Raw genomic sequence first — 26,224 nt, 5'->3', positions numbered from 1 at the left:
TTTAAAATCTATATTTTAAAATCTATTGAGACTTAATTTGTGACCTAATATATAGTCTATCTTAGAAAATGTTTCACGTGCACTTGAGAAAAAAAAATGTGAATTCTGTTGTTAGTAGAGTGGTCTATATGTGTCTGTTAGATTTAATAGTTTTATTGTGTTAAGTCTTCTATTTCCCTACTTATCTTCTGTCTGGTTGTCCTATACGTTATTGTGAGTAGGTTATAGAAGCCTCCAGCTTTTACTGTAAAACTGTGCATTTCTCCCTTCAATTCTATCAGTTTTTGCTTCATATATTTTGGTCTGTCACAAAGTACGTAACTATTTGCATTAAACTTCTTGCTATGTTGAACTTTGTGTAATATATAATGTCCTTATTTGTCTCTTATAACCTTTTCTGGTTTATAATCTATTTTGCCTGATATTAGTATATCCACACCTGCTCTTTTTTGGTTACTATTTGCATGTAATATCTTATTCTATTGTCCCACTTTCAATTTCCTTGTGTCTTTGGATCTCCAGTGAGATATAGTGTTGATATAATAGATTTGGATCATTTGTTTTCATCTATCTATAAATATGCCCTTTTTGTCCCCATATACACAATAACAATTTTATCTTTAGGCACCAGACCAAAGTGGTAGCGAAAGTGAGGAGGAGTTTGGCAAATGATTGTAGGTGCTTCTATTCCCCTATTCCCCTTCCTCATATTTGGGCGAACAAATATGAGGAACATCCTTCTGAGGAACATCCTCTCTGGAGGACATAACTAGGTATCTCCTGCTGGAGGGGATAGAAGTTGCTTTCATCTCTACTTTCAGCAAAAGGTACTTGTAGTTTTTGACTACAGGAGCCAAATTCTGTAATATTTAACTTTCTTTTACAAATATAACAAATGTAAAATTAAACCATGATGCTACGGAATATTAAGCCAACCCAAATAAGGATTTCATAATTTGATAAATCTGACTGAAGTAAATTTTCAATAGAGATAATACAAACTAAGAAAAATATCTACCAACAGTCATAAAATGGATACTACTAATAAAAAAAGAACAGAATATTACATTTAAATATTTACACTGAAATCAAAAAACATCAAATTTACAAAGGATACAGAGCTTCACATCTACAAAGAAATAAACTAAGACTCAAAAGATTAAATGATGGAAATACTTTAGTGTAGAGAAAAGCTTGTGTCAAACCCTAGTTTTGTCATTTACCAGCTGAGTGATCTTGGCTATTGTTAATCAGCTTCTCAGAGTTTTAATTTCCTCACCTGTACAAAGTAAAGGTATTATTTGATTTACAAAGTGGCTATTAAGATTTAATATGATAAAATACCTAGTTCAGTTTCTCAAAGCCTAACAACTGCTCAATAATGATTATGATTTTACCCAAAGTCACAAAACCTGTTGGCAGAGCTGGTACTGGAACCCAGGTGTCTTGACTATTGGTTGATGTACTGCCCTTTCCAAGGCTGCACTGTTTCAAGGCTTACATTTAAGTCATGTTAAAACTAAGATTCAACTCCATTGGTATACAATATGGATGGACATATGCATATGACTTCAACTAAACCAAGGTCAAGGTCTGTGAATAAATTGATTGGCCATATTTCATTCAGCCCCATCTTCAGAAAGTCACTTCCATGACCTGAGTAAGAGTGAATCAGGTATGATACTAAACTGTTTATTAAACCACTTCTATGTAATTATCTCTCTTTAACCTATTTCTGTTCTCTCTGGAGGACATAACTAGATTAATTCCAAAATTCACTTTTGATATTTTTATGTTCATACACGAAGTACAGCACATTGATAGACCATTATATAAAGGGAATTTGTGAATCTCAAACAAGAAGAAATGCACATGTAGAGCTTTTCTCCCTATGCAGTACCCACCCCCTTAAAAAAAAAAAAAAGCACTGCTTTTGTCCAGTTGGACATGGTAGACCATATTTAGTGGAGTATGTCTGATGACCCTTGGGAAAAATCAAAGAAGTTCTTTTCTCATTGGATGGGATATAATCTCTGTTTTTTGATTGGGAAGTTTAATCCATTTACATTTAAAGTAATTACCAATAAGGAGGGCCTTACATCTGTCATTGTGCTATTCATTTTCTATATGCCTTATAATAGCTATTTTGTCCCTCATTTCCAGCATTACTGTCTTATTTTGTGTCTGGTTGATTTTTTTTTTTTTTGTAGTGAATTGTTTAAATTCATTTCTCATTTCCTTTTCTGTATACTCTATAACTATTTTCTTTATGGTTACCATTAGGATTATATTAAACATCCTAAAGTTCTAACACTCTAATTTGAATTTATGCCAGCTTAACTTCAATGATATTACAAAAACTCTGCTCCTTTACAGCTTTGTCTCCATCTCTTTTCAGTTGTTTTTGCCACAAAATTACATCTTTATATATTGTATGCCAAAAAACATAAATAAATATTTTATTTTATACATTTATTTTTTTTTAATTTTTTTTCAACGTTTATTTATTTTTGGGACAGAGAGAGACAGAGCATGAACGGGGGAGGGGTTAGAGAGAGAGGGAGACACAGAATCGGAAACAGGCTCCAGGCTCTGAGCCATCAGCCCAGGGCCTGACGCGGGGTTCGAACTCACAGACCGCGAGATCGTGACCTGGCTGAAGTCGGACGCTTAACCGACTGTGCCACCCAGGCGCCCCTGGAACTAGCACATTTAAAATATTTATTTATGGGGGAAACAATCGAATGTTTCCGATTCTGTGTCTCCCTCTCTCTCTAACCCCTCCCCCGTTCATGCTCTGTCTCTCTCTGTCCCAAAAATAAATAAACGTTGAAAAAAAAATTTTTAATGTGCTAGTTTCTTAAATTATGTAGAAAGCAAGATTTGCAGTTACAAACCAAAGTTAGAATAATACTAGCTTTTACATAGAAATTGTTTTTTCTTTAAATGTATTAATCTCTTATCATGTAGAAAACAAAAAGTACAGTTACAAGCCATCATTACAATTAATTTTTAAATTTTTGTGTATTTGAATCAATCAATACTTTCATTTATAGCTTCAGATTTTGACTCATCCTTTAATTTTTTTAAGTTTATTTATTCACTTTGAGAGAGACAGAGAGAGAGTGGGGGGGGGGAGGGGAAGAGTGAGAGAGAGAAGAATCCCAAGCAGACTCAGCACTGTCAGTGTAGAGGCCGATGCAGGGCTCGAACCCACAAAATGTGAGATCGAATGTGGTTTCTGAGCCGAAACCAAGAGTTGGACGCTCAACTGACTGAGCCACCCAGGCACCCTTTGACTCATCCTTTAAAAATCTTTTCCCTAACAGCTACACAAAAATCAATTCCAGACCTAAATGTAAAAGCTAAAATAACAAGGAAAGAAAAAATAACAGGAGAGTATCTTCATGACTAGGGGCAGGGAAAGGTTTCTTTTAAAGGACACAAAAGCAGATAATTAAACTTTATTAAAATTGGTAATTTTTGTTCATAAAAAGACCAACAATAAAAGAATGAAAAGGCAGACCCCAGAATGGGAGAAGATATTTTCTTCTCTTTACAGTGCAACAAAGAACTTGATCCCAAAATATCTATCTATATGTAAACCATTCAACAAATGAATAAAGAAAAGATAGTAACCCAATGTAAAAATAAGCAAAGCACTTAACAGGCACTTCACACAAAAAAGGATACCCAAGTGGTTGATAAACTTATGAAAAGATGCTGAACATAAACATCTTCAGGGAAATAATTGCAAATTAAAACCACATTTTGCTAAATGACACATAGCTAAGAGATTTAAATGTAGACAGTCTGTTAACCTCTCTTGCTCTTTTTAGTAATATTTATATTGAGAAAATTAATACCTGTCCTTAGAGGAATTTATAGCCTAAGTGAAATAAAAGAAAACAGATAACTATGTACTGGACAGTGAATTGTGTACTAACTCCAGAGCTAGAGACACAGTGAGTACATTCTTTACCAAAAGTCAGCACAAATAGACTTAAAATGTTCTTAAGCCTTCCATCTTTTTCCAACAAGTTTTTTCTTGTTCTTTGTCAACTCCCCCTAATTCCAGGATGCCTGCTGCTGCAGATTAGCCCATTGAGAGTCTCAGTGCATAAAGTGACACAAACCAGACCCTTGGCCCTATAAATCTGTCCTCATCCTATCTCTCACTGAACACTTTTAAGAAGTTTAGCCCAACACATCTACCAATGTAAATAGCCTCTCTCCTCCCCATAATAGTTACCATTTAACTAAAAACACCATCTCATTTAATTTGTGTACCAATCCCATCAGGTGGGTATTATTTTCTCACTTAATAAATCATTCCCATTTTACAAGAAATTAGAGGCTTGGAGTGAATAATCCACTTATCCAAAGTCACAGAAATGACAGATTTTAAAAAAAATTAATGTTACATTATGTTTTAGTATATACGCAATCAGGGGATGTAGACAACAGTAAATTTTTAATTAGGATGAAGAATGGAATTTATAATTGTAATCTAGACCTAGAGAAAAGCTAAGATTTACTGAACATTAGATAGATTTTTTTAATATTAAAAAAAGCGCAATTTTTCACTTATTATTTTTCAGTCACTATGCCAGCTACCAAAGATACCAAGATAAGACTTCATAAATACCATCACCTTGGTCATTGGTTCTCAATGTACAGTTCCGAGATCAACAGCATCAGCATCACCTAAGAAACTGTTTAAAATTAATATTTTTAAGCAGCACCTACATTACTGAATCAGAAACTCTCAGGATGGTGCCCAGTAATCTGTGTTATGAATGTTGTAGGTGATCCTGATGCATGAGAAGCACTGCCCTAAATCATCACTCTAGTCTCCCAGGTGAGGAAATTTAGGAGGTGACTTGAGAGTATGGATCAAAACAAAGATTTGCTAGAAACCAGTCTCCACTATGCCAATAATAGAAATGATGGAGATGTAAATATAGGTTTATCCAATCCCAAAATCCACATTTTTTTTAAAGTTTATCTATTTAAGAGAGAGAGAGAGAGTGTGCACACACAGGAGAGAAAGAAGCCCCAAATCCACATTTTCTATCCCTATGCTCCAATGACCCCTAACAGCATGAGCTGTTATTGTCTTTATGGGTCTGGAGAAGTGGGTGCCCATGTCCCTCCTCATAGGCATGCTGTTGGCACCTTGATACTGCCATTGGCGTGGGGGGGGGGGAGTCCTGGGGGGGGTGACATAGCCCCTCCCTCTTAGAGAAAATCTCCTTAAAAGCAAATATGTTGAGAAATGGAGTGGTGTGTGTAGGATTTGGGAGTTATGGGGGGAAGGGGTCCTCCAGAACTTTCACTTGATTGCCCCAGTAAGTCTGACCTCAGGTAAGTGAGACCCTGTCTTCTGAGTTTGCATCTCACCCATCCTTCCCCAGAGCTGTCACTGTGTTCCCTCATCTCTGACTTAGCCCCCACCCCCACCCCCACCCCACCCCACCCTCCACAGTAAGGCTACACTGGGACTATCTGGACCACCCACTGATGATTTCACCCACAATCTCAGCTTCCAGGCTGCTTGGGGTACTGTCCAGAAGGTGGGGCCGGTATTTGCTGAGTAGGAACAACAGAGGACAGGTAGCTGCTCACTCCAGCAAGGTTCCCCTGGTTCCCCACATGGCAGAGCAGACAGAGGCATATTTGTGTCCTAAATAGCTGATGCCTGTTGACAATGACATGGAACTGCCTTCGACTGAGTAGTTTCAAAGTTAGGCATTGATTTGAGGAGGCAGAATGCAGTAGGAGCCTGGGAAGCAAGAAGCCCTCGGAGCTCCACAATCCCAGCACAACGATCACCAAGCACCAGGCCAGTTCTAAATGCTTTACATGCATTAGCTTAGGTAATCCACACAGCAACGCCGTGAGATAGCTACTATTACCATCCACGTTACAGGTAAGGAAACACAAACAGTAACTTGTAATTTGCCCAAGGACAACAGCTAGAAGTACTCATTATTCATCTGTAAACCAGGGATACAAATGCCGGCCCTACACCTACAGAACTCAAGGAGTTTTGTAGTAACTCCTATGTATTGGTAATAAAGAGTATTTCTTAACCTGGAACTGTTACAGTTTTTTCCCCTTCCACCTTTTTAGACAGAGGAAAGTTCCTGGAAAAATCCAAAAGAAACTGGTAACCATGGAAGTGTCTCCACTCAAGGAAACTGAGGGGCTGGGGGACAGGATGGGAAATTTACGTTTCACTGTATTTATCAATATATTTAAATTAGATTTTATGTATGTATGTATGTATGTATGTATGTATGTATGTATGTATGTAAAGTCTGCTTAGCCCCAGGTGAAGCTGCAGCGAGCTAGGGTCCTTTTCCGACCGCACCAAGGAGGGCATTTTTAAATACGGAGTAAGGGAGGGAGTGCCCACCTTGACTTGGCGGCTTGACCGGCTTTGGAGGGTGGGGGCTTCGCAGCGCGCTGGTGGCCCCGCCTAGGCGGCTGGAAGAAAAGGCCGACCCCGGCCCCGCCCCGCCTCGCCAAATTTAAGAGCCCTCGTCCATCGCCGGGAATGCTCCTGGCCAACAAGTCTCTCTCCCTTTTGCGTGGTGCTCCCCCTCGTCCCTCGCGCTCCCTGCACGGCTGCCCACAGGCCGTGGCTTCACTCCCTGTGCCCGACAGGGCAGGGGCCGCGCCATGCCCAGCCCAGTGCCGCGAGGCAGCCGGCCGCCCGCTCCCCCGGGCGCAGGAGACGAGACCTCGGAGCTCCAGCGCCGCCCCGCGGGTCCAGGCAGGCCCCGCGCTCCCGGGCGCCTCGAGTCTTCCTTCTCCGTCGAGGCCATCCTGGCCAGGCCTGCCCGCCGCGCGCCCCCCGCCGCCGCCCCAATGTCCGGCGTCGCCGCGGACCTCGGCTCGGCTCCCTCCCGGTTTCCCGCGACGTGGCTGCCGGCCTACCTGAGCGTGAGTCTCTACCAGCCGTGCCCCCAGCTGCCCCGGACGGGGCTCCGCGTGGCTCACCTCTTCGGGCTCCAGGGCCTCGGCGTCCAGGGCCTCGGCGTCACAGGTACGAGCTGCTCGGGCGCCCGGGAACCGGGCGGGCGGCCGAAGCGTGGCAGCCGCGACAGCGGGCACAGGATAGAGACGTCCCTGAGTTTTGAGAACCACGCACGGTCGGTGGGAAGGGGGCCAATGACCCTTCACCTTGCCGTTGAACCCGAAGCCCAAGAGAGGGACTGGCCGAGAACAGACCACTGCACGAGGCTTCCCCCGCACGCACGCTGCTGAGGTGGGGGGAGATGTGTGTGAGCGCGCGGGTGCAGAGCAGAAGGTGCGGGGAAGGTCAGAGGGGGCCTCGGAAGACTGGGACAAGACCAGCCCTGGAGCTGCAGAGCGTCCCTTCTGGAGAATTAGTCTCTCGCTCCTTCCACAGCCCCTTTGAATAACGACTGTTAGCTTAGACTCTTCCCCAAAGTAGCTCTCTTCTGGAACGCACGGCCCAGTTAGCTGGGAGAAGCGGCTGCTGCGGTGGTGAGGTTCATCGAAGAGCTGTTAGCTGGCAAATGCCGGCACCCCAGTACCGCCTCCACCGCTCACGCCCAGTCCGGGTGAGCATAAAGCCCCACACTTAACTGCTCTCTGAGTCTGCTTGCGTAACCCGCTCTTAAAAGAGGAAACTCGGGCTCTGGGACTCAGGCACTTAAACCCCAAGGAGAATTTAACTGTGTACCTAACGTTCTCCTCTAGCATTTACATCCACCCACAGGAGCTTTTGCCATTTTTGGCAATCTGATTCACGGTTCCCCACCTCCCCTTGAGGAAAACAGGAGCAAGATTAACGCAAGCCTTGTCAACCCATACCAAGATCCATGTAACATAATCTTACCTGGTGCCTACTTCCTGGGTTCTCTCCATTCTGCATTTCCACCCCTTTCAGCTGGGCATTTCTCCACCCTTCCCTTCAGAGAAAGCCTAGGCTCTCAACCCTATCCAGATTCGTGCCACTGCATCTGAGCGACATGCCCAAGTTTCCAAAACAACTTTCCCTAACTGCCTCACACAGCTGAGGTCTGAATTGCAACTTACTGCTTTGTATTACAGTTAATCTCATTTTCAAATTAGTTTTTTTTTTTAATGTATGTTTGTTTGTTTGAGAGTGTGTGCTTGAGCAGGTATGGGGCAGAGAGAGAGAGAGAGAGAGAGAGAGAGAGAGAGAGAGGGAGGGAAGGAGAGAATCCCAAGCAGGTTCCAGGCTGTCAGCGCAGAGCCTGACTCGGCACAAATCCCACAAACCGTGAGATCGTGGCCTGAGCCAAAACCAAGAGTTGGATGCTCAACTGACTGAGCCACCCAGATGCCCCTCAGTTTCAAGTTAGTTTTTGCATAGGTAATCCATTCCTACAGTTCAAACTCCACAATGTTTCCTAAGACAGATGGAGAAGAGTTTCCCCTTATATTCCTGTCCCCCAGTCACCTGGTTAACTCCACCCCACAAGAAGCCAATGACACCAGTCTCTTTATTCTTCCAGGGGCATTTTATGCATATTTAATACCTAAATACGTGTGTGTGTGTGTGTGTGTGTGTGTGTGTGTGTGTGTGTGTGTATCTGCTTCTTAGGCTTAGAGCTGGCTCACTGCTCAGGCCTCTGGGGCACTCCAGACTGGGCTCCAGCCGAGGAACTTCAGGACACTGAGAGACCTCAAAAGAGGGTTCGGACCATGTTTAACTTGAAGCAGCTGGAAGAGTTGGAGAAAGTGTTTACAAAACAGCACAATCTAGTGGGGAAGAAGAGAGCCCAGCTGGCAGCCCAGCTCAACCTTACGGAGAACCAGGTGGGAGCAGGGACCCCTGTGGGGTCAGGGCTGTGCCTGGGGGCAGACACTGCTCTCCAGAAGGCCCTGGGTGAGGTTGAGGGGAAGACATGGGCCTTCTTCCTCTGTGCCAGGTCACTGAGGGAGACAGGCCCTAATCACTGGCACACTTCCTACATGAATGAGGAAAGTAGTCCCGTTTGAAATCACATAATGGGAACAACTATGTTAACCTAGTATTAACCTAGAACTTATGTTTCCATGTTAAAAAGGGAGCTGACCGGGGCGCCTGGGTGGCGCAGTCGGTTAGGCGTCCGACTTCAGCCAGGTCATGATCTCGCGGTCCGTGAGTTCGAGCCCCGCGTCGGGCTCTGGGCTGATGGCTCAGAGCCTGGAGCCTGTTTCCGATTCTGTGTCTCCCTCTCTCTCTGCCCCTCCCCCGTTCATGCTCTGTCTCTCTCTGTCCCAAAAATAAATAAACGTTGAAAAAAATAAATTAAAAAAAAAAAAAAGGGAGCTGACCATGAAGTTAAGTGTGTTCAAGGGACTAAATATTAAAAATAATAATAAATATTCACTAGAACCCTATACTTCACTTGAGCTACTACACCACTTTTCTGCTCTTTTCATAGGCAAACTTCCCATGAATTTGTTATAGTCACTCCATGTCCTCACTTCCCATCTACTTAACTCATTCTGATATGAATTCTTTCCCTACCATTCCATCAAAACTTCTCCTCCAGGTCTCTTAATGACCTCCATGTTGCCAAAGTCAACAGACGCTTTCCTCGTCTTACTCCCCACTCAGTACAGTTGACCTCTCCTCTTATGTAAACACATTCTTCTCTTGGCTTTTGGACACCACATTCTTGGTTTTCCAGCTCTCTGGCCACTTCCTCTGTGTCAACTTTGTAGGGTACTCTTTGTGACCTCGAATTGTCTCTGTAGCTGATCTCATTTATTCCCACGATTTTATTTTATTATTTTTTTAATGTTTATTCATTTTTGAGAGAGAGAGAGAGAGAGAGAAACTGAGCATGAGCAGGGGAGGGGCAGAGAGAGGGAGACACAGAATCCAAAGCAGACTCCAGGCTGAGCCGGACGCTGGGCTCGAACTCACCAACGGTGAGATCATGACCTGAGCTGAAGTTGGATGCTCAACCAACTGAGCCACCCAGGTGCCCCATCATTTATTCCCATGCTTTTAAATACCATCTATAAGCCAACAACTCCCAGATTTGTATCTTAGCTCACTCCTTTTTTTCCTAACTTGTACATTTATCTACCTTCTTTTTTTTAATTTTATTTGTTTTATTTAAGTAATCTCTACACCCAACATGGGGCTCAAACTCACAACCCCAAGATCATGAGTTGCATGCTCTTCTTGACTGAGTCAGCCAGGCACCCCTACCTTCTTTTTTTTTTAAGTTTGTTTATTTTGAGAGAGCACACATACACGTTTGTGGGGGAGGGGCGGAGACAGAGACTCCCAAGCAGGCTCCACACTGTCAGTATACAGCGTACGCAGGTTTGATCCCACCAACCGTGAGATCATGACCCGAGGTGAGATCAAGAGTCAGACGCTTAACCAACTGAGCCACCCAGGCATCCCTCTATCTACCCTCTTGAGGTCTCCACTTGGATGTTTCCTGGGTATGCATTTCAACTTAAGTCTAAACTTGAATTTGTGACCTTTTTCTCTCCAGATCTGTTCCTTTCCCTACTCATGGTCCCACCATCCATCCAGTTGCTCAAAATACCAAGTCATCCCACATTCTTCCTTCTCTCCCACTTCCATTGCATCGGCAAGCCTTGTCACCTCTACCCTCAAAGTACAGCTGGAATCGCTTCATTTTTTTCCATTGCCCGTAGTTCACACCAGTCCCAGCTCTTTCTGGATCATTGCAATAGCCCCCAGCTGTCTCCCTGCATCTCCTTTCATCCTTTCTACACAGAGCAGCCAGATGTGCAATTCACTTGAGATGCAAACAGGACTATGTCACATCCCATTTAGTAGCCTGAAAGCTGACACTCCTTATCCATAGCCTCCATAGTCCTAGGTGATCTGGGCTCTGCTGACCTCTCCATTTTCCCTTCCTTCACTTCCCCATCTCACTCTCAGCTATTTCAGCCACAGTCTCTTTCTTTTTGGTCCTCCAACACACCAAGCTTGGTTCTACCACAGGGCCTTCCTACAGGTTGTCCCCTGCCCCAGCCTGCTTTTCTCTGTTCCCATTAAACTGGCCTCTGATCCGGTGAACCTTAGCGTAAGTGCTGCTTCCTCAGGGAGGGCCAGACCCCTGTTCATACTCGCCTTTGTGTTTATGGATTTGTTTCCATATTTATTTCTCTCTCTCTCTCTGGACTGTGACTTCCATGAGGTCAGGGACCATACCTCTCTTGCTCACCACTGTATCACCATCACCTAGGATGGTGCCTAGTACATAGTAGGAGCTCCATAAATACTTGTTGGATGAATGAATGTGTCTAAAATTATAGGGAAGGGTGTTTTGAAGGAGATGCTTCCTTTAGAAGGAAGATCAAATGTGGACCAGAGATCAGGGGCCACTGTGGGAATGGGGGAAGCAGTGGGAACTGCTGGTCACATTCTAATTTCTGACCATTGCCTCCAATTATAGGTGAGGGTCTGGTTCCAAAACCGCAGGGTCAAGTATCAGAAGCAGCAAAGGCTGAAGCTACCAGCTGTGTCTGCCATGGCTGCCTCCCAGGATGAGCCCTCCAGCAGCTCTGACAGCAGCATCCAGAGAGAAGACACTGAGTCAGGAGTGGACAGCTGAGGACTGGGACAAAGGCTCAACGCAGGCTGTCTGGGCTAGTTCTTCCTGGGGACACCCACGGGAACTTCTGAGCCTTTTTTCTTCATCTGTATAATGGGTGCATTGACAATTTACTCTTCCCAGAGCTGACAGGATGTCTGTAAAGCTGTTACGGGGTGCCAGGCCCAGTGCTAAGTGTTCAGCAAGTGTTAAGGTTTATAAGTTCCCTTCACCTGGGGGTGTGGTGCTTGCAACTGAACTGGCCCCTCCAGGGATTAATCTTTTCCTGGCTTGCCTGTGGAGAAGGGGCTTCCTTGAATCAGTATTTGGGCCTAGAAGCCTCTTCCCCACCAGAGATGGTGGATATGAGAGTAAAGAGGAGGGAAAGGTAAACCATTTAGCCTACTTCAGAGTTTCCCAAAGTTTTCTTGTTTTGTCTGAACTGCTACCACTTTTAGGAGCTCAGCCCCAATTGTCTGCTTAGGCACAGACATGCTTCCCTGACCCCATCTTTTTCCCTCTAGCTACCCACTTTGACCCCTCTCCATCATTGTACAGAGAAATTTGGCTCTGCCTTTGCCAAAGCAGGCATTTTTTCACAAACTCTGCTGTATTTCCGTGAGACAGTTATAATTTTTCCCCTTCAAGCCCCTAACTCATGGTTCCCTTTCCTTCCCAGGAATCTGCTCCGTTTCTAAGAAGCCTGCTGATAGCCTACCCCTGTGAGGCCAGTCACCAGCAATTCCAGAGCTCATTTCTCTAGTGCTCTACATTCCTGGGCAGGCCTCTGTTCAGAGTATTGATTTAGAATCTCCAATGGCTTCTGGGTAGAGGGGAGCTGGTGAAAGGAGGCCTGCCCTGCCACCTGCCGGTGACAGAAGGCACGGTCCCCACTGCTGTCTGCTGTGTTCTGAGGGAGACAGGAAGGGCAGGGAGCAGAGGTGAAAAACCACATGCCTCCAAGTGGTGGTAGACCATCTTCTCCTAGACACTAGGCCACAGGCTTGAGGCCAGGGTCCAGCTTCAAGAACTCTTCTCTCCCCCTGTCTTCAGGGAAATCCTTCCTAATGCTGGACCCAAAGTCCACTCTGTTAATCAAAGGAATCTACCTGCATCTACCACTTCCAGCACCTGCCTCCTCAATTGACTCACCTTTTAAAAATAATTTTAAAAAAAATCAACAGTTAACCTATTCAACAGTTACTAGGGCCTACCCAATCCCCCAATATGACCATGAGACCATAACAGAAGCGGACACATCCTTTTTCAAGGAGCACAGAATCAATTGGAGGACAAGGAAACGACGCATGGTTGTCAGACTTGGCTGTGGGGACAGATGCTGTAAGTCAGTGGTTCTCAGCTTTTTGGGGTCCTGAATGAGAACAGGGCCTTCTGCTGTTCCCAGGACAATATGTATATGTACACTCACTTCTGCACACAATTTCAGGGGTCCTCAGACCTGAGCTCCACCATCTACCCCCTTCTACCACCCCTAGGCTGCAAAGTCCCTTAAGCCCCTGAAGGGTCTGAGAGAAGCACAAGTCCAGCTTGATCTGTCGAAGGGCTGTCTGCCCCGCTGCCAGAAGGCCCAAGGAGAAGGGAATTCTTGCACCCGACTTTGTAGATGGGGAGGTAGGGCAAGCTAGTCGTTCCTTTCAGGTAGAAGGTCAGAGAGGGTATAAGTTGGCCGGCCGCTGTCCCACCCCATGGCTGGATCCAGAGTGCCTGACTCTAGACGGGACACTGGGCGGACAGAGACAACAGACACCAAAACACGAACTGGACACAGATACATCAAAACTATACACACACGCACCGGCTATGATACATAGGTACGTACGAAGACACAGACGCAGAACTGCACAGATGTAAAAAACGCGGACCCAGCGACATCCAGCCATCGAACCAATCGACCTAAACACAGATTAAAGGGATCCCAATTTCCCAATTCGTACTTGCTAGCGCGCAAACCCTGGCAGCCTGGAGACACACTCGCCGGGGGCGGGGCCAGAGAGGGGCGGGGCCCCCCGGGTCGAGGCGAGGTCAAGGGTCAGAAGGCGGAGGCGCGCCCAAGATGGCGGCCTCCATGTGCGACGTGTTCTCCTTCTGCGTGGGTGTGTCGGGTCGGGCTCCGGTCGCCGTGGAAGTCCGATTCGTAAGCAGCGCTAAGGTGAGGCCGAGGCAGACCCGCCAGGGGCACCTACCGTGTCCGGCCTTGGAGAGAGCCCCGCGGGACCCTAGGCCCGGAGCCTAGAAGCTCCTGAGCCGTTCCGACTCTGCGGCTCAGCCCCTCCTCGCGGCCCGGGGGCTCCCCGTCTGTCTCCGCGCGCAGGCTTCCGGGGCGGTCACGCGGTGAATCGGTGGGCTCCGAAGTCTCCGTAGTCTCCGTGCGCGCCCCCTCCCTACGGGACCCGGTGCGCCCTCCGGCTGCCCTGCTCCTGCTGCTCCAGGCGGGGCCGGGTGGGCGCCGGGCCTTTTGGTCCAGGCTGGAGTACTCTGCTGCTGGGCCGTGGGGGTGGTGGGCGGGGACTGGCGGAGCAGAGGGTACTGAGGTATGAAAAAGAGTGGGCCCTCGGGGAACTTTCTGAGTGAGATTTGGGAATGGGGTGGGGAGAGAGGCCAGGACCCTTCACAAAGGCCTTGGGATGCTAAGGAATTTGGACTAGAGCTCGAAGCCCGTGGGAGCATTTGAAGCATTGAAACAGGAAAGCAATATGGTTTTGTGGTTATATTATCGTGTTTTAAAAGTTAATTGTAGAAAAATACTCTAAATGCATGTAAGGAAAGAGAAGATAAAAATCACTCGTAATCCTATACTTGTGCAAATATGTGGATACTAAAGTCACAATTTTAGGAACCTCTGATGCAGCAGGAAATCAACATCAATAAACCTATTTATACATATTTTTAAGAGCTGAGTAATAGTCTGTTTCAAGGGATTGCCACAGTTCATTCAGCCACCTACTTATTTATGCACTTTTGCGTTGTATTTTATTTTTCATCCCTGAGGGCAAAGGTCCTGGAGTTCAGTTTCTGTGCACACATCCTTTTGTTCTCTTCATCGGAGTATTTTCTTTACTAGTTAACTTTGCCAGTTGATACGTGCAAAATGGTATCACTTTGTTTTAATTTACAAGTCTGTGTTTACTGATGAGGTTGAATAATTTATCATGTATACCAGCAGTGCATATACCTGGTCCCTGCCCAAGATGTCAGCCTTCTAGTCATCTGCCTCCTGCTCTCCCCACCCCAACCTTCCATTGCCTTCTTTCCTCTCCAGTGCATCTGGAGCATTCCTTTCCTTCTGTGGTAAAGCAGCTCCCCAATATCCTTGGCCTCTTCAGCTGCTCACATCTCTGTCTCCACCTCTGTTCTTGATTGGCTCAGTTTGATGGTATCCCAGTTCCATCACTCCTTGCAGGCAGAGACACTGACCTTTCCCTTCACTAAGTCCCCTATCTCTCAGCCCCTCTCTTCTTTATTTCTTCCTCTGACCTCATCACTTCAGCCACTCTGCTTGCCCAGCTGTCCTGTCCCAGCCTTCTGTCAAACCCCACCTCTGGAAGAATGAGCTCGCTGCTCTCTCTATTCCCACACAGCGATCTTCTGCTGGAGAAAATCACATACACACCCAGACATGCTGACAAGGTGGTTTACTCCAGGCTTTTTGCATCTATGTTCATCAAGCGAGATTGGTTTGTGACGTTTTTTTCTTTGTGCTACCTTCCTCAGGTTACTGCATCACAGTTATGCTTGTTTTTTGGTAAAATGGAGAAGCTTTCCATTTTTTCTCTGTTACTAAATAGTTTTTAAATAGCATGAGAGTTACTTATTCTTTGGTTTGAGGGAGCTGGCTCATGAACCATATGGACTAGGGGCCTCACATGGGGGTTGTTTTTGACTATTTTCTGTATTGCTTCTATCGATATTGGCAGGAATGATCTTTCAAAGATTTACCAACTACTCTGCCAGGGACAGAACATGGTACTGTCTGACCAAAGACAGTGGATGCCAACCAGAATGCCATACTGGTGTGGGTCAGCCAGATACCGGCACTACTTCTTTCTCTAGCTTTCCTTCCTTTTGAATTCAGTTCTGGTAATTTGTATTTTTCTAGAAAATTATCCATTTAGTAAAGCTCTTCTTTTTTTTTTTTTTAATTTTTTTTTCAACGTTTTTATTTTTATTTTTTATTTTTGGGACAGAGAGAGACAGAGCATGAACGGGGGAGGGGCAGAGAGAGAGGGAGACACAGAATCGGAAACAGGCTCCAGGCTCTGAGCCATCAGCCCAGAGCCCGACACGGGGCTCGAACTCACAGACCGCGAGATCGTGACCTGGCTGAGGTCGGACGCTTAACCGACTGCGCCACCCAGGCGCCCCCATTTAGTAAAGCTCTTAAAGTTTACTACATGGTCTTAGAGTTTTGCACAATCTTTTTTCTAAAATTTATTTTTCAAATTGGAAATATCTTTGCAAGTTTATGCCCTTTCCACTCAAGGCATAAGCTTTCTCCAAGCCTCTTGGTAATTAATACTTAATGAGAGTGGCTTTCTTGGAACCCTGCCTTATGTTTGGGGGATGAGTGGTTTCATAAAGGAACAGCTATGATTCTGTTCCCTTTATTTTGATTACCAAATATTTTCTGCATTTGATCCTCCAGAAAGAGAGGGAAAGACATTGATATTTGCCCAATGTTGAGATTTGAGATTGTCAGCGATAATGTGGGTCCATGTTCATACTCCTTTGTCCCATAAAATAAGGCCATGTTTTCATTTTGCCAGATTGGGTCCAGGGCTAAAAGGCATGGAGGTGGGGTTCTAAGAAGACAACCAAGGGTGCATCAACGGCTTTGGCCAGAGGTTTTGTTTCAGCTGTCCCCCTCTGCTCAGGGCTCTCATGGTATACACATCCCTGCCTCTCTGACTTTGGGAGGTGCTGCTATCTAGCCACAGTGCCAATGCTAGAAGGAAACAGGGAGCTACCTGAGACGCCACATGACAGGACGTTTTACTGCTATGTCAAATCTTTTTTTAAATTTCTTTCTCTTCTTGTGACAGTTCAGTGCTGGCAGGGGCACCACCCCTCTTCTCTAAGTGAATAGTGGGAACAAGTGCCCGGCAGAGCCAGCAACTGCCAGGGTTCTGAAGCTGTCTCCTGAGTCCCTTTGCACATCTGAGAAATAGCAATTCAGCAGTTGTTTTCTCATCCTTCATGCCTTACATGATGTTTACAGTGCTTTAGACCAGAGTTCCTCAGACTTTAACGTGCATTTGAATCACCTGGGCATCTTGTTAAAATGCACATTCTCATGCAGCAGGTCTAGGGCATGACCTGAGATTCTGCATTTCTAACAGGTGTCCAAATGATGCCCATGCTGCCCACTTATCATCTCACTTAGAGTAGTAAGGAGCTAAAGCTCATAAGGTACATTCACCTGTGCTTTATCATGGCATCCTGGAAACTACCTGGGAGGTATCATTATGATGCTTTTCATATGTGAAACCGTTGCCAAGAAGTGAAGCAACTGGGGTGCCTGGCTGGCTCAGTCAGTGGAGTGTGTGGCTCATGGTCTCGGGGTCATGGGTTTGAGCTCCACGTTGGGTGTAGAGGTTACTTAAATAAATGAACTTAAAAAAAAAAAAAAAGAAAAAGAAAAAGAAGTGAAGCAGTTGGCTCCAAGGTTCACAGCAAGTAGTGTTAGGGTTGGTGCTAGGATTCACCCTTCCTTTCAGCATAACTCTGAGAACTTGGTGAGTTCCCCATCGACCAGGGAGATAGGGCACATTCTCCCCCAGGCGAGGCCTCCCTCTCTCCTGTGGCATAGGAGTCCTTTGCAACCCTGAGCAGTGGTGTCACCGCCAGGATCCTGGAGGGACACATGGGTGACTCGAAGAAAACTGCCCTGTCGTTACCGGCTGCTAGTACAGGAGGCTCCAGCCTGCCGTGAGACTTGGCCCTGCTCTGGCCATTCCAAAAATTCTCCTCTGGCTGACAGTGTGGCTCCCTCCCCATCCCAGGCCCTCTGCTCTGAGCAGACTGAAAGAGGTGTGACTGAAAGTAGGTCAGAGCTACATTTCCAGAGGAGGCAGCTGGTGGGCGGTGGGGGGGGAGGGGGGGAGGTGACCATGTTCCATGAACCCTCCCAAGGCAGAGGCCTCTCCTGAGAGGGAGGCGTGGTGGGGGGTGATGCTGGGAAGCCCTCTGGGAGCTATGTCCTCTTTCTCTCCTTATGGCCATCCTATTCCTTCTCTCCCTGTTAGGGAAAGGGCCTATTTGCCACACAGCTGATCCGGAAAGGGGAGACCATCTTTGTAGAACAGCCCCTGGTGGCTGCACAGTTTCTCTGGAATGCACTTTATCGCTACCGAGGTGAGCACATCTCATCCACTCCTCATGGCTGCTGGGCCAGCTGCCTGTATGCATGGAAGAGAGCTACATACATTCCCACTAGCTGATGTCTCTGGGAATTCAGGTGTTGGGAGAAAAGCTCATCTTGGAGAACCGTGCCTGAGAATCATGCTTGTCTCTAGTCTTAGGCCATTTGGGGCTGGGAGTGAGCGAGGGATGGGCTCTTCCAGCCTGCTTCCTGGGGGAGGACTGTCAGGCAGGCAGAACTCAGTGTGACCTGCAGTATCAGGGACTGGATATCATGTGGAAGGGCTCTGTGCCAAAGGGCAGCTCTCCACCAAGAGGAGGCCACTCGCCCCTTGGTCAAAACAGGCTGAGTTAGGGGTCAGAAGCAAGTAGGATGCCCTTAGCTTTTCCAGACACGTGCTTTTTTCACACTTTTCTTAGGCTAGAGACAAACATGAAAGGAGGGTCAGTTGGCTCCAGAATGTGGGGAAAGCTCAGTCTGGGGGTTAGGAGGGGAGCCCTATAGACTAAATCCCAATCTGCTTTTGAATGCATGTGAAATCATGCACCCGTTCTGTTCTTTAACACAGTTGTTCATTCACTTACTTCCCAAACATTTGTTGAGCACCTACCAAGTGTCAGGCACTATCTTTAGCCCTAGGGATGCTTCTGTGAAAAAGACAAAATGTGGCCCCTGCTCTAAAGACACTTACATTGTCACATGGGGCTCTCTCCCTCAGCCTGTGACCACTGCCTTCGGGCACTGGAGAAGGCAGAGGAGAATGCCCAGAGGCTGACTGGGAAACCGGGCCAGGTTCTGCCTCACCCTGAGCTGTGTGCCGTGCGCAAGGACCTCCACCAGCACTGTCCCCACTGCCAGGTGAGCATCCCTGGGGAGTGCACCTGAAAGGGAGCTGGCGGGAGAAGCCTTAGCTGAAGTCCTCTTTGGGGAGACAGGAATGACAACAGACCTGCTCGTGGCCCCTGAGAGCCATAATGTAGGGTAAGACATTCAAAAGGCTGTAACTATTCCAGTTGTGTTCTCCCTGTCCCGGTCCCGCTATCTAGAAAATTGGTTCAGTGGGAACTTGCCCTCTTCCCAGGAGCCTGGCAGGGGCTCTTCCCTCTACTCGAAAGCTCTCTCCTTCCCATAGTTCGACAAGCCTGGGTGCCCCTCTCGCATGCCCCCGGGCGGTGTGTGCTTTCTCATCTTACGATGTCACTGAGCTACTGCTCAGGGGCTGTTCGTAGAAGGAGTGCAGTCAGAGGAGGTGAGTACCACTAAGGAATGTCTGTGCCTCACCCCATGGCCAGATCCTAGGGTGTTGACCTCCACCCACTCCACCAGGTGATGTACTGCAGTGCGGAGTGTCGTCTGGCGGCCGCCGAGCAGTACCATCAGGTCCTGTGCCCAGGGCCCTCCCAGGACGACCCCCTGCATCCTCTCAATAAGCTACAGGAGGCCTGGAGGTGGGTAGCATTTCATCTCTTCTTCCCTTTATCCTCCCTCTCGACCTGCCTGCCCGCCTGAGATCAGCAGATGCAGTCATCTTTCTTAAACTGCCATCCCCAGATCTTTCCTCCAGTCTTAGGGTTAAACAGAAGTCACATCACCCAACCCCCTGCCTTCAGTGTGAGCCGCCACTCCCACTACCCTCAGCATTTTACACACTCCCAGGAAGAGCCCCATTAAGCCCATGGGGCGGTAAAGGCCTGCCCTCATCCTTGCCAATGACCTCTCTCTTTGGTTATAAATAGAGTTGATGGGAAGGATTCTCTGTAGTGATCAGACTGGGCTTCCCTGAACACAGCTACTGGGGAGGGGATTTCCAGACCAAATCTTTTTCTTTCTCCCCAGGAGTGTTCACTACCCCCCTGAGACTGCAAGCATCATGTTGATGGCGCGGATGGTGGCCACAGTGAAGCAGGTAAGCCCACCCAGACCTCCCACGGAAGCCCCTTCTGGCCTCATGTGCCCTTTGGCCTCAGTCTCCTCCTCACATCAAGTCCCTGGCTTGGATGCAGAGTTCCCTCTGCGCTTTCCAAAGGAGAGCTGCTTGCTGTGTAAACTCAGGAGCAGCTAACCATAAATCCGGCAGGAGACTCATCTTTCCTGCAGCCTCTGATCTAGGAGAGGACCTCCTCTGCAGCAACATTCACACATGCAATTTACAGGTGCCACTTTCTCAAGATTGCCTCTTATGTAAAGTGAGAGAAGCCACTCCAACCCATTCTGTTAGTATTGGAGCTCCACAACCCCATTCTCCTCTTTTTCCAAGTGTTGTTGAACTGGCCAGCCTGGCCCAGTTGGGGAGATGGTTGGGTGTGGGCAGGATGGGAAGGAAGTCCCCAGGCCAAGGAAGGGTCTACCTAGAATCTCATGTGTGATGGTGTTTCGCTGATGGCAGAGGCTTTAGAATCACAGGCTACTCTCCCGCCTGGGTATGAGGGACAGCAAAGAGATGGGTGTCCCTGAGTCTGCGTGCACACGCGTGCATGCCCAGGCATATGTGAATGTGATCCTGAAGTATATTTGTTCCCTGCAGGCTAAGGATAAAGATCGTTGGATCAGGCTCTTTTCCCAGTTCTGTAATAAAACAGCCAATGAGGAGGAGGAGATTGTCCACAAACTCCTGGGGGACAAATTCAAGGTCAGTCTTCCCCCATGATCCCCTCATCCCAATAGCCTTGGATGTTCTGTGGCTACCTGAGGGGAGCTCCACATTTGGTCCTTTGCCAGCCACAGAGCCTGGAGCCAAAAATCTATTCAGAGAACCTATCTTCTTGCCACTATTTAACTTTGTGACCTAACAGGGACCGAAAGTTGAGAAGTGGGGTGAACAGGAAGGAGGGGTCGGGTGCCCTGACATGGTAAGGCAGAATCTCATGATAGGATAGTGGCGGGTAAGTCAGTATAATGGAAAGTGGAGCGTCAGGGAGCAGGCGTGAAATAGCATTTTAGCTGCCAATGTGCTGAGTGCCCACTCCCACCCAAAGATTACACATTCTCACTGAGGACAGCAGACTTCCACGCAGGAGCTGCCTGAAGGTGCAGGCAGGGTTTCAAGGGCAGCTGGGGTGGGCCTTCCTGCATTTATTCTGAGGAGAGGAGGGGGTCGTCAAGCTTGTCTGGAGGCCAGGTCAGGGAGCCTGGAAAGTGGTCACGAGGACAGTCATCTGAAGCCAGGTTGCCTCAGCCCTCCTGGAAAATAGGAATTTGGGGTTCCCCACTCTGGCTTGGAACAGGCCAACAGACTGCCAAGGTTCTTTGGAAGTAAGAACTCTGTGGCCTTCCTTTGCCTTCAGGGAAAGTTCATTCTACAGAGCTGGCCCCTTTTCTTTTCCTTACCTGGTCTTCTGGGCCCTGCCTGGGTGCTAGTGGGAAATCCCCAGGATACAGGTCTCTCCCTGCTTCCCCTAAACCAGGGCCAGCTGGAACTTCTACGGAGACTCTTCACAGAGGCCCTTTATGAGGAGGCGCTCAGCCAGGTGAGCATGGGGAAGGTGGGACCAGTGACCTCCTGGTCATTCCAGCTCTCCAGGAGCAACCGGGTCAGCATCTCCTACTCAGAGAGTTAAGCCAAGACTGACTTGGTGTGAAGTTGGGATGGGATTGACTCACAGAAGACTTCCTGAACAGAGAGTTGTTTCAGGAGGAAAAGCGAGTGGCTGTAATCTGAGCACTCATTTTTCTTTCTCCCCACAGTGGTTCACACCAGATGGATTCCGGTCTCTCTTTGCTCTTGTTGGGACCAATGGCCAAGGAATTGGGACCAGGTTAGGAGAGAATGTTCCAAAGCTATTGCACTTGTCTGTCAGGGCTTGGGCGGGAGATTGACAGAGGAAGGTAGCCACACTTCCTTTCAAGATTAGGGTTTGATTCTGTGGCAGGAGAGCTGGACTGGATGCAGTGGTGGGAGTCAGAAAGACTGAGGTGGTAGTTTGCTCCTGGGAGCCTTGGTCTTTTGGGGAAGATGGGCCCCTGCCCTGGAGAAAGAAATGGGCTTAACCTGTCTGGAGGTGGAGAGCCCTGGGAGCTGGGCCTCCTTCTCTCCAACCATGGATGCCTGGGACCCCCAGCTCCCTGAGCCAGTGGGTCCATGCCTGTGACGCTCTGGAGTTGAAGCCTCAGGACCGAGAGCAGCTGGACGCCTTCATTGACCAGCTGTACAAGGACATCGAGGCAGGTTGGTGAGATGGAGCCTTGGTCTCACCCAACCTTGAATGACCCCCTAGCCAGACACACAGTCTTTCCCCGAGGGGGTTCTGAGCTAATGGTTGGGGAAGGTAATCCCTATGTGCCTATAGGAAGCTTCACATCTATCCACAGGACAAATAAGATAAGACATGACCCTGAGATCCATATAGAGTCTGGATGCTGGGGGAGGGGAGTGCTGGACAAGTAAGGTGATGTCATTTATAGAAAAGCAAGGTTTATGCCTCCTGGAAGCAAGTTTAGATGAAATGGTAGTGACTGGATGGCAAGACAGTGGAACCAGTGCCTATCCTTGTAAGTCTCGTTTTCTTTTTCCACCTGTAAAATGGATAGAATAACATCTACAATGTTACTGTCTTACAGCAACTGGAGAGTTTCTTAACTGTGAAGGATCTGGCCTCTTTGTGCTTCAGAGCTGCTGTGAGTCCCGGCATTGAGGAGGGGTACATCTCTCTCAGCCCCTTTTAGGCTGGTGGGGAGGAGTCTGGGAGCAGGATTAGGTCTGGGCTTCCTTGGAGATTCTCCTGGGACTTTTTGTTGCATCAGTTTTTCATTCATTCATTCATTCATAGGATTGCTTGTGCCTTAATATATGTTTATATATAAAACCTTCCAGTGGGCCAGGCCCTGTGCTAAGGCAGGACACAGAGCTCTGTTCCTTGCAAAGAGAAGCATTGGCCTTGCACAACCACTGCCCTCAGGCTCCTGGGAGGAGGGAGTTTAGGCTAGAAGGGTGGTCTCATCAGCACCTAACAGGGAGGAGCAGAGCCAATCACACAACTGTCTTTTCCAGATCTCAGCCTCCCCCCTCTGGTTTCCTCATTGTCAGCCCTCCCAAGGTCTGGGGCATGCTACCCCTCCCAAACTAGGCTCGCAGGGGGACTGGCTCAGCTGTTACCAGACATCCAGTTGCCGACTGAGTTAAGTGTCTGGCATGGGGTCCCTTTCACGGCCCTGTCCTTCCCTTTGTGGGACACTAGGAACACAATTGAGAACAAGTTGCCCAGTGCTGAGGACAGCAAGGGCAGTGATGGCAGGTGGGAGGGGGTGGCAAGAGGAAGTGCATTTGTGCCTGTGCTCTGTGGTCTTTAGGAAAGAGCACTGGATGGAGGGAGTCAGGAAATTTGGGTTCCAGGACCTCTGTAGCCCTAGCAGGGATCAGAAAACAAGGAAGGATGGGACCCAGTTCTTTGCAAGTTGAGGCTGTTATTTTTATTAGTCAGCAGTCCTTATTTCTTGCCTCTTGTGACCCAGGCAACCACAGCTGTGTCCCCAATGCAGAGACCTCCTTCCCAGAAAACAACTTCCTTTTGCATGTCACGGCCTTGGAGGATATCAAGCCAGGAGAGGTGAGAGGGCTAGGAGCTGTGGGGGGTGGGCCTTGCAAGTTCTCTCCAGGGATTGGAAGCAACAGTGGCTAGAGCCCCAAGTTCAGGCTGTTCACCTGATCCCCACATGACGCAGGGCAGGAGTCTTTTTACCCATGGTTATGCTCAAACCCACAGTACCCCCAATTCTTCAAAAAAAATAACCAGAAAACCTCAGAGCAGTGATTCAAAGACAAGTGCATGCCCAGGTTCTTGTCCCCAGCCACCTTTTGATCAACAAATCCACAGCTTCCAAGAAAACAAGAGATGGCTCTTCGTAGCATGGGCTATGGGTGCACGTGTGGGTTTGGGGTTTGGAGTCCTGGCTGTTAGCACAGTGCGCAGAGCCTGGTTGAATCTTCTTCCAGAGCTAGTAGCACCATGTCAAGATAACCTCTGACAATGGCCACAGACCTTAGCCATTGGCTGCCTATAGTCATGGCCTGAGGCTAACCACTGTCCCCTCTCTGTCTCAGACATAGGTTGTTTGAGCCTCTTGGTGGCCTTCTGAGAGCACAGGGAAATGAATGAGGGCCTAGCTCCTGGGAGATGGGACAGTGGTTGGGGAGGCCCTGATCCCATCTAAGAGACCGCACAGACTGTCAGACTCTACCTCTTCTCTGCCCTCCAGGAAATCTGTATCAGCTACTTAGACTGCTGTCAGCGGGAGCGCAGCCGCCACAGCCGCCACAAGATCCTCAGGTGCCAGCTGGGATGTGGTGGGTGGCTGGGCTCTGGGAGGCTCCATCCTGGTTACTGCCTGACTTCACCCTCACCACCATCCCCACCCCCCATCTCCTGCAGGGAGAACTATCTGTTTGTCTGTTCCTGCCCCAAATGCCTGGCAGAGGCTGATGAACCCAACGTGACCTCAGAGGAGGAGGAGGATGAAGAGGAGGAAGGAGAGCCAGAGGATGCAGAGCTGGGGGATGAGATGACCGATGTGTGATGTCACCCTGCCTGGAAGGGGCCTGCCCCAGACCCTGCAGGAAAAGGGGGACTTCCCACAGAGAGGAGGCTTGGAAGGAACTCCCCTACTCCCGTTGCCTGCTTCCCCCCCTCCATTCCAGCTCTGTTTCTGCCAGAGAGTAGTACAGAAGCTGGACCTTAGGCACGCCACCCCCCACTAGACCTCATGCCCTGGACACTGCTGCTGAGTGGCTCAGGCTCTGCGTGGTCACTGAGCCTCTCAGTGCTGCCCCCTCAAAACACACACACACTGAGGTATCCACTCCAGTCGGCGAGCAACTCCAACAGAGGTCAGAAACAGTGTTTCTTCCACTTGGCCCCATGGCCATGCTTCCCTGTCCACCTGAGGCTTCACCGCTTTCTACCTACTACAGACGGGGGTAACAAGAGATCGGCCTGACGGCACTGAAGAAGAAAGGGGAGGGGTGAGATGCCTTCACCTTCTTCCCCACTCCCACCTTTGTGGCTGCTAAGGCAACTGCCTCCTGCTGGCACCGCTAGGAGAGGCAGGAAGGAGCAACTGGATCTCCAGAGCACCTTCCCTAAGGCTCTGTGCTGGGGACACTGAACCAGGGGGATACCTTCCTCTCCCCACCCCCACTATTTGGACATCCAGGGGAGTGGAGAGTATAACCCCTTCCCCAGATTCCAGAATCTCTGTACCTTGTGCCTTGCCTCTCAGGCCCTGGCACAGTAGCTGGCCACGTGGGGGTGTGTAAGAGGCCTCTGCCTCTCTCAAGAGGGGCATGTGGGGAGATGACCCCTTCTTCACACTCCTTTCCCACTGAGGACTCTAGCAGCATGGCTGAGACTGAGTGATGACAGGCCTGTGCTCCTTAATTTCAGATGCTCAAGAGGCTTCCCTGGTATCAGTTTAACATGGGTCAGTGAGGAGCTCTCCCGGCCTCAATCTCCATCGTTAGGGTCTCCACAGAAGAACACTGAAGTCTTCCAGAAACCTAGAGGAGCTAGGCTAGATATTCTGAGATAAGCCCTGTCTGTGTCACCTGCCCCTCCACCCCCAGATTAGTACTACCCCTCACTCTTGGGTTGGATGCTGTGGGAACTATAGCCTATCACTTGCGATTTCTTTGCCTACTTTCCCTGGGCGGGGGCTGCCACAACCCCCTGCTGAGGGATCTCTGAGAGGGCAGGTGCCCACCCCATAGGCTCTATCCTAGATCATGAGCCAGGTGGAGCTCACCTGTCTGGCCTATTGGGTTCTTCACAGTAGCCAGCACCCCTCATGCCCCCGCCTGCCCACTGTTCTCAATAAAGTGTGAGTGGTGACAGGCCTCTGCAGGAATGCTTTGTGTAGAATGACTTGACAAGCTGTCTGAGGCATGCAGCAATCACATAGGTGGCACAGAGGCACATAGTTTTAGACCAGGCAATAGCAGGAGATGGGAGCTGCAGCCCCCCAGCAGGCTCCTCCCTGGTCACATCTACAATGCTGTGCAAATGCCAAGAGCAAGGACCTCCTCTGAGGTCCAGTGTGGATCCCCAGGACCAGGCTATCAGAGGAGTCTTCTCAGGGAACTGAACTACAGCTTCCTGAGTTCTTGAGCAGGAGGTAGAGTGTGCTGGGATCCAAGATTAGCAGCCTAAGCACTGGTTCTAAAGGACCTTGAGCAAGTCATTTACCCTCTGTGGGCCTCAGTTACCTCCCTTCAAAGCAGGGGCATGGGACCAGATGAGAGAGTGAAGGCCCCTCCCACCCTGTATGCTCTTATTCTAGG

At 48.4% G+C, this 26,224-nt stretch overlaps 2 protein-coding genes across 2 annotated transcripts; both read left to right on the top strand.

Annotated features, from left to right (window-relative positions):
* Positions 1-6,579: 6,579 nt before the first annotated feature.
* NOTO (notochord homeobox) lies at positions 6,580-12,743 on the top strand. Its single transcript, XM_040458532.1, has 3 exons — positions 6,580-7,039; positions 8,606-8,820; positions 11,439-12,743. The coding sequence occupies exons 1-3, from the start codon at positions 6,688-6,690 to the stop codon at positions 11,595-11,597; spliced, it is 726 nt and encodes a 241-aa protein (XP_040314466.1). The 5' UTR covers positions 6,580-6,687; the 3' UTR covers positions 11,598-12,743.
* An 870-nt stretch (positions 12,744-13,613) lies between these two features.
* On the top strand, positions 13,614-25,791 carry SMYD5 (SMYD family member 5). The gene is made up of 13 exons (XM_040458530.1): positions 13,614-13,746; positions 17,840-17,948; positions 18,674-18,813; positions 19,282-19,403; positions 19,792-19,861; positions 20,480-20,584; positions 21,360-21,422; positions 21,640-21,710; positions 22,014-22,120; positions 22,513-22,569; positions 23,404-23,498; positions 24,148-24,218; positions 24,321-25,791. Exons 1-13 carry the CDS (start codon positions 13,651-13,653, stop codon positions 24,463-24,465), a joined length of 1,251 nt encoding a protein of 416 aa, XP_040314464.1. The 5' UTR covers positions 13,614-13,650; the 3' UTR covers positions 24,466-25,791.
* The last annotated feature ends 433 nt before the right edge of the window (positions 25,792-26,224 follow it).

Source organism: Herpailurus yagouaroundi, unplaced genomic scaffold, assembly GCF_014898765.1.
Source record: "Herpailurus yagouaroundi ecotype Mexico unplaced genomic scaffold, PumYag 221, whole genome shotgun sequence".
Taxonomy (NCBI): domain Eukaryota; kingdom Metazoa; phylum Chordata; class Mammalia; order Carnivora; family Felidae; genus Herpailurus; species Herpailurus yagouaroundi.
Note: the sequence above shows the minus strand (reverse complement) of the source record. Positions and strands in the feature narration are given on the sequence as shown.

Bases quoted from the DNA above. Each gene is read 5' to 3' on its own strand.
- NOTO (XM_040458532.1), top strand. From the start codon at position 6,688: ATGCCCAGCCCAGTGCCGCGAGGCAGCCGGCCGCCCGCTCCCCCGGGC. The intron at 7,040-8,605 runs GCCTCGGCGTCA...TCTGCTTCTTAG, and splicing joins CCAGGGCCTCGGCGTCCAGG to GCTTAGAGCTGGCTCACTGC. The intron at 8,821-11,438 runs GTGGGAGCAGGG...CTCCAATTATAG, and splicing joins TCAACCTTACGGAGAACCAG to GTGAGGGTCTGGTTCCAAAA.
- SMYD5 (XM_040458530.1), top strand. From the start codon at position 13,651: ATGGCGGCCTCCATGTGCGACGTGTTCTCCTTCTGCGTGGGTGTGTCG. The intron at 13,747-17,839 runs GTGAGGCCGAGG...TCTCCCTGTTAG, and splicing joins GATTCGTAAGCAGCGCTAAG to GGAAAGGGCCTATTTGCCAC. The intron at 24,219-24,320 runs GTGCCAGCTGGG...CATCTCCTGCAG, and splicing joins AGCCGCCACAAGATCCTCAG to GGAGAACTATCTGTTTGTCT.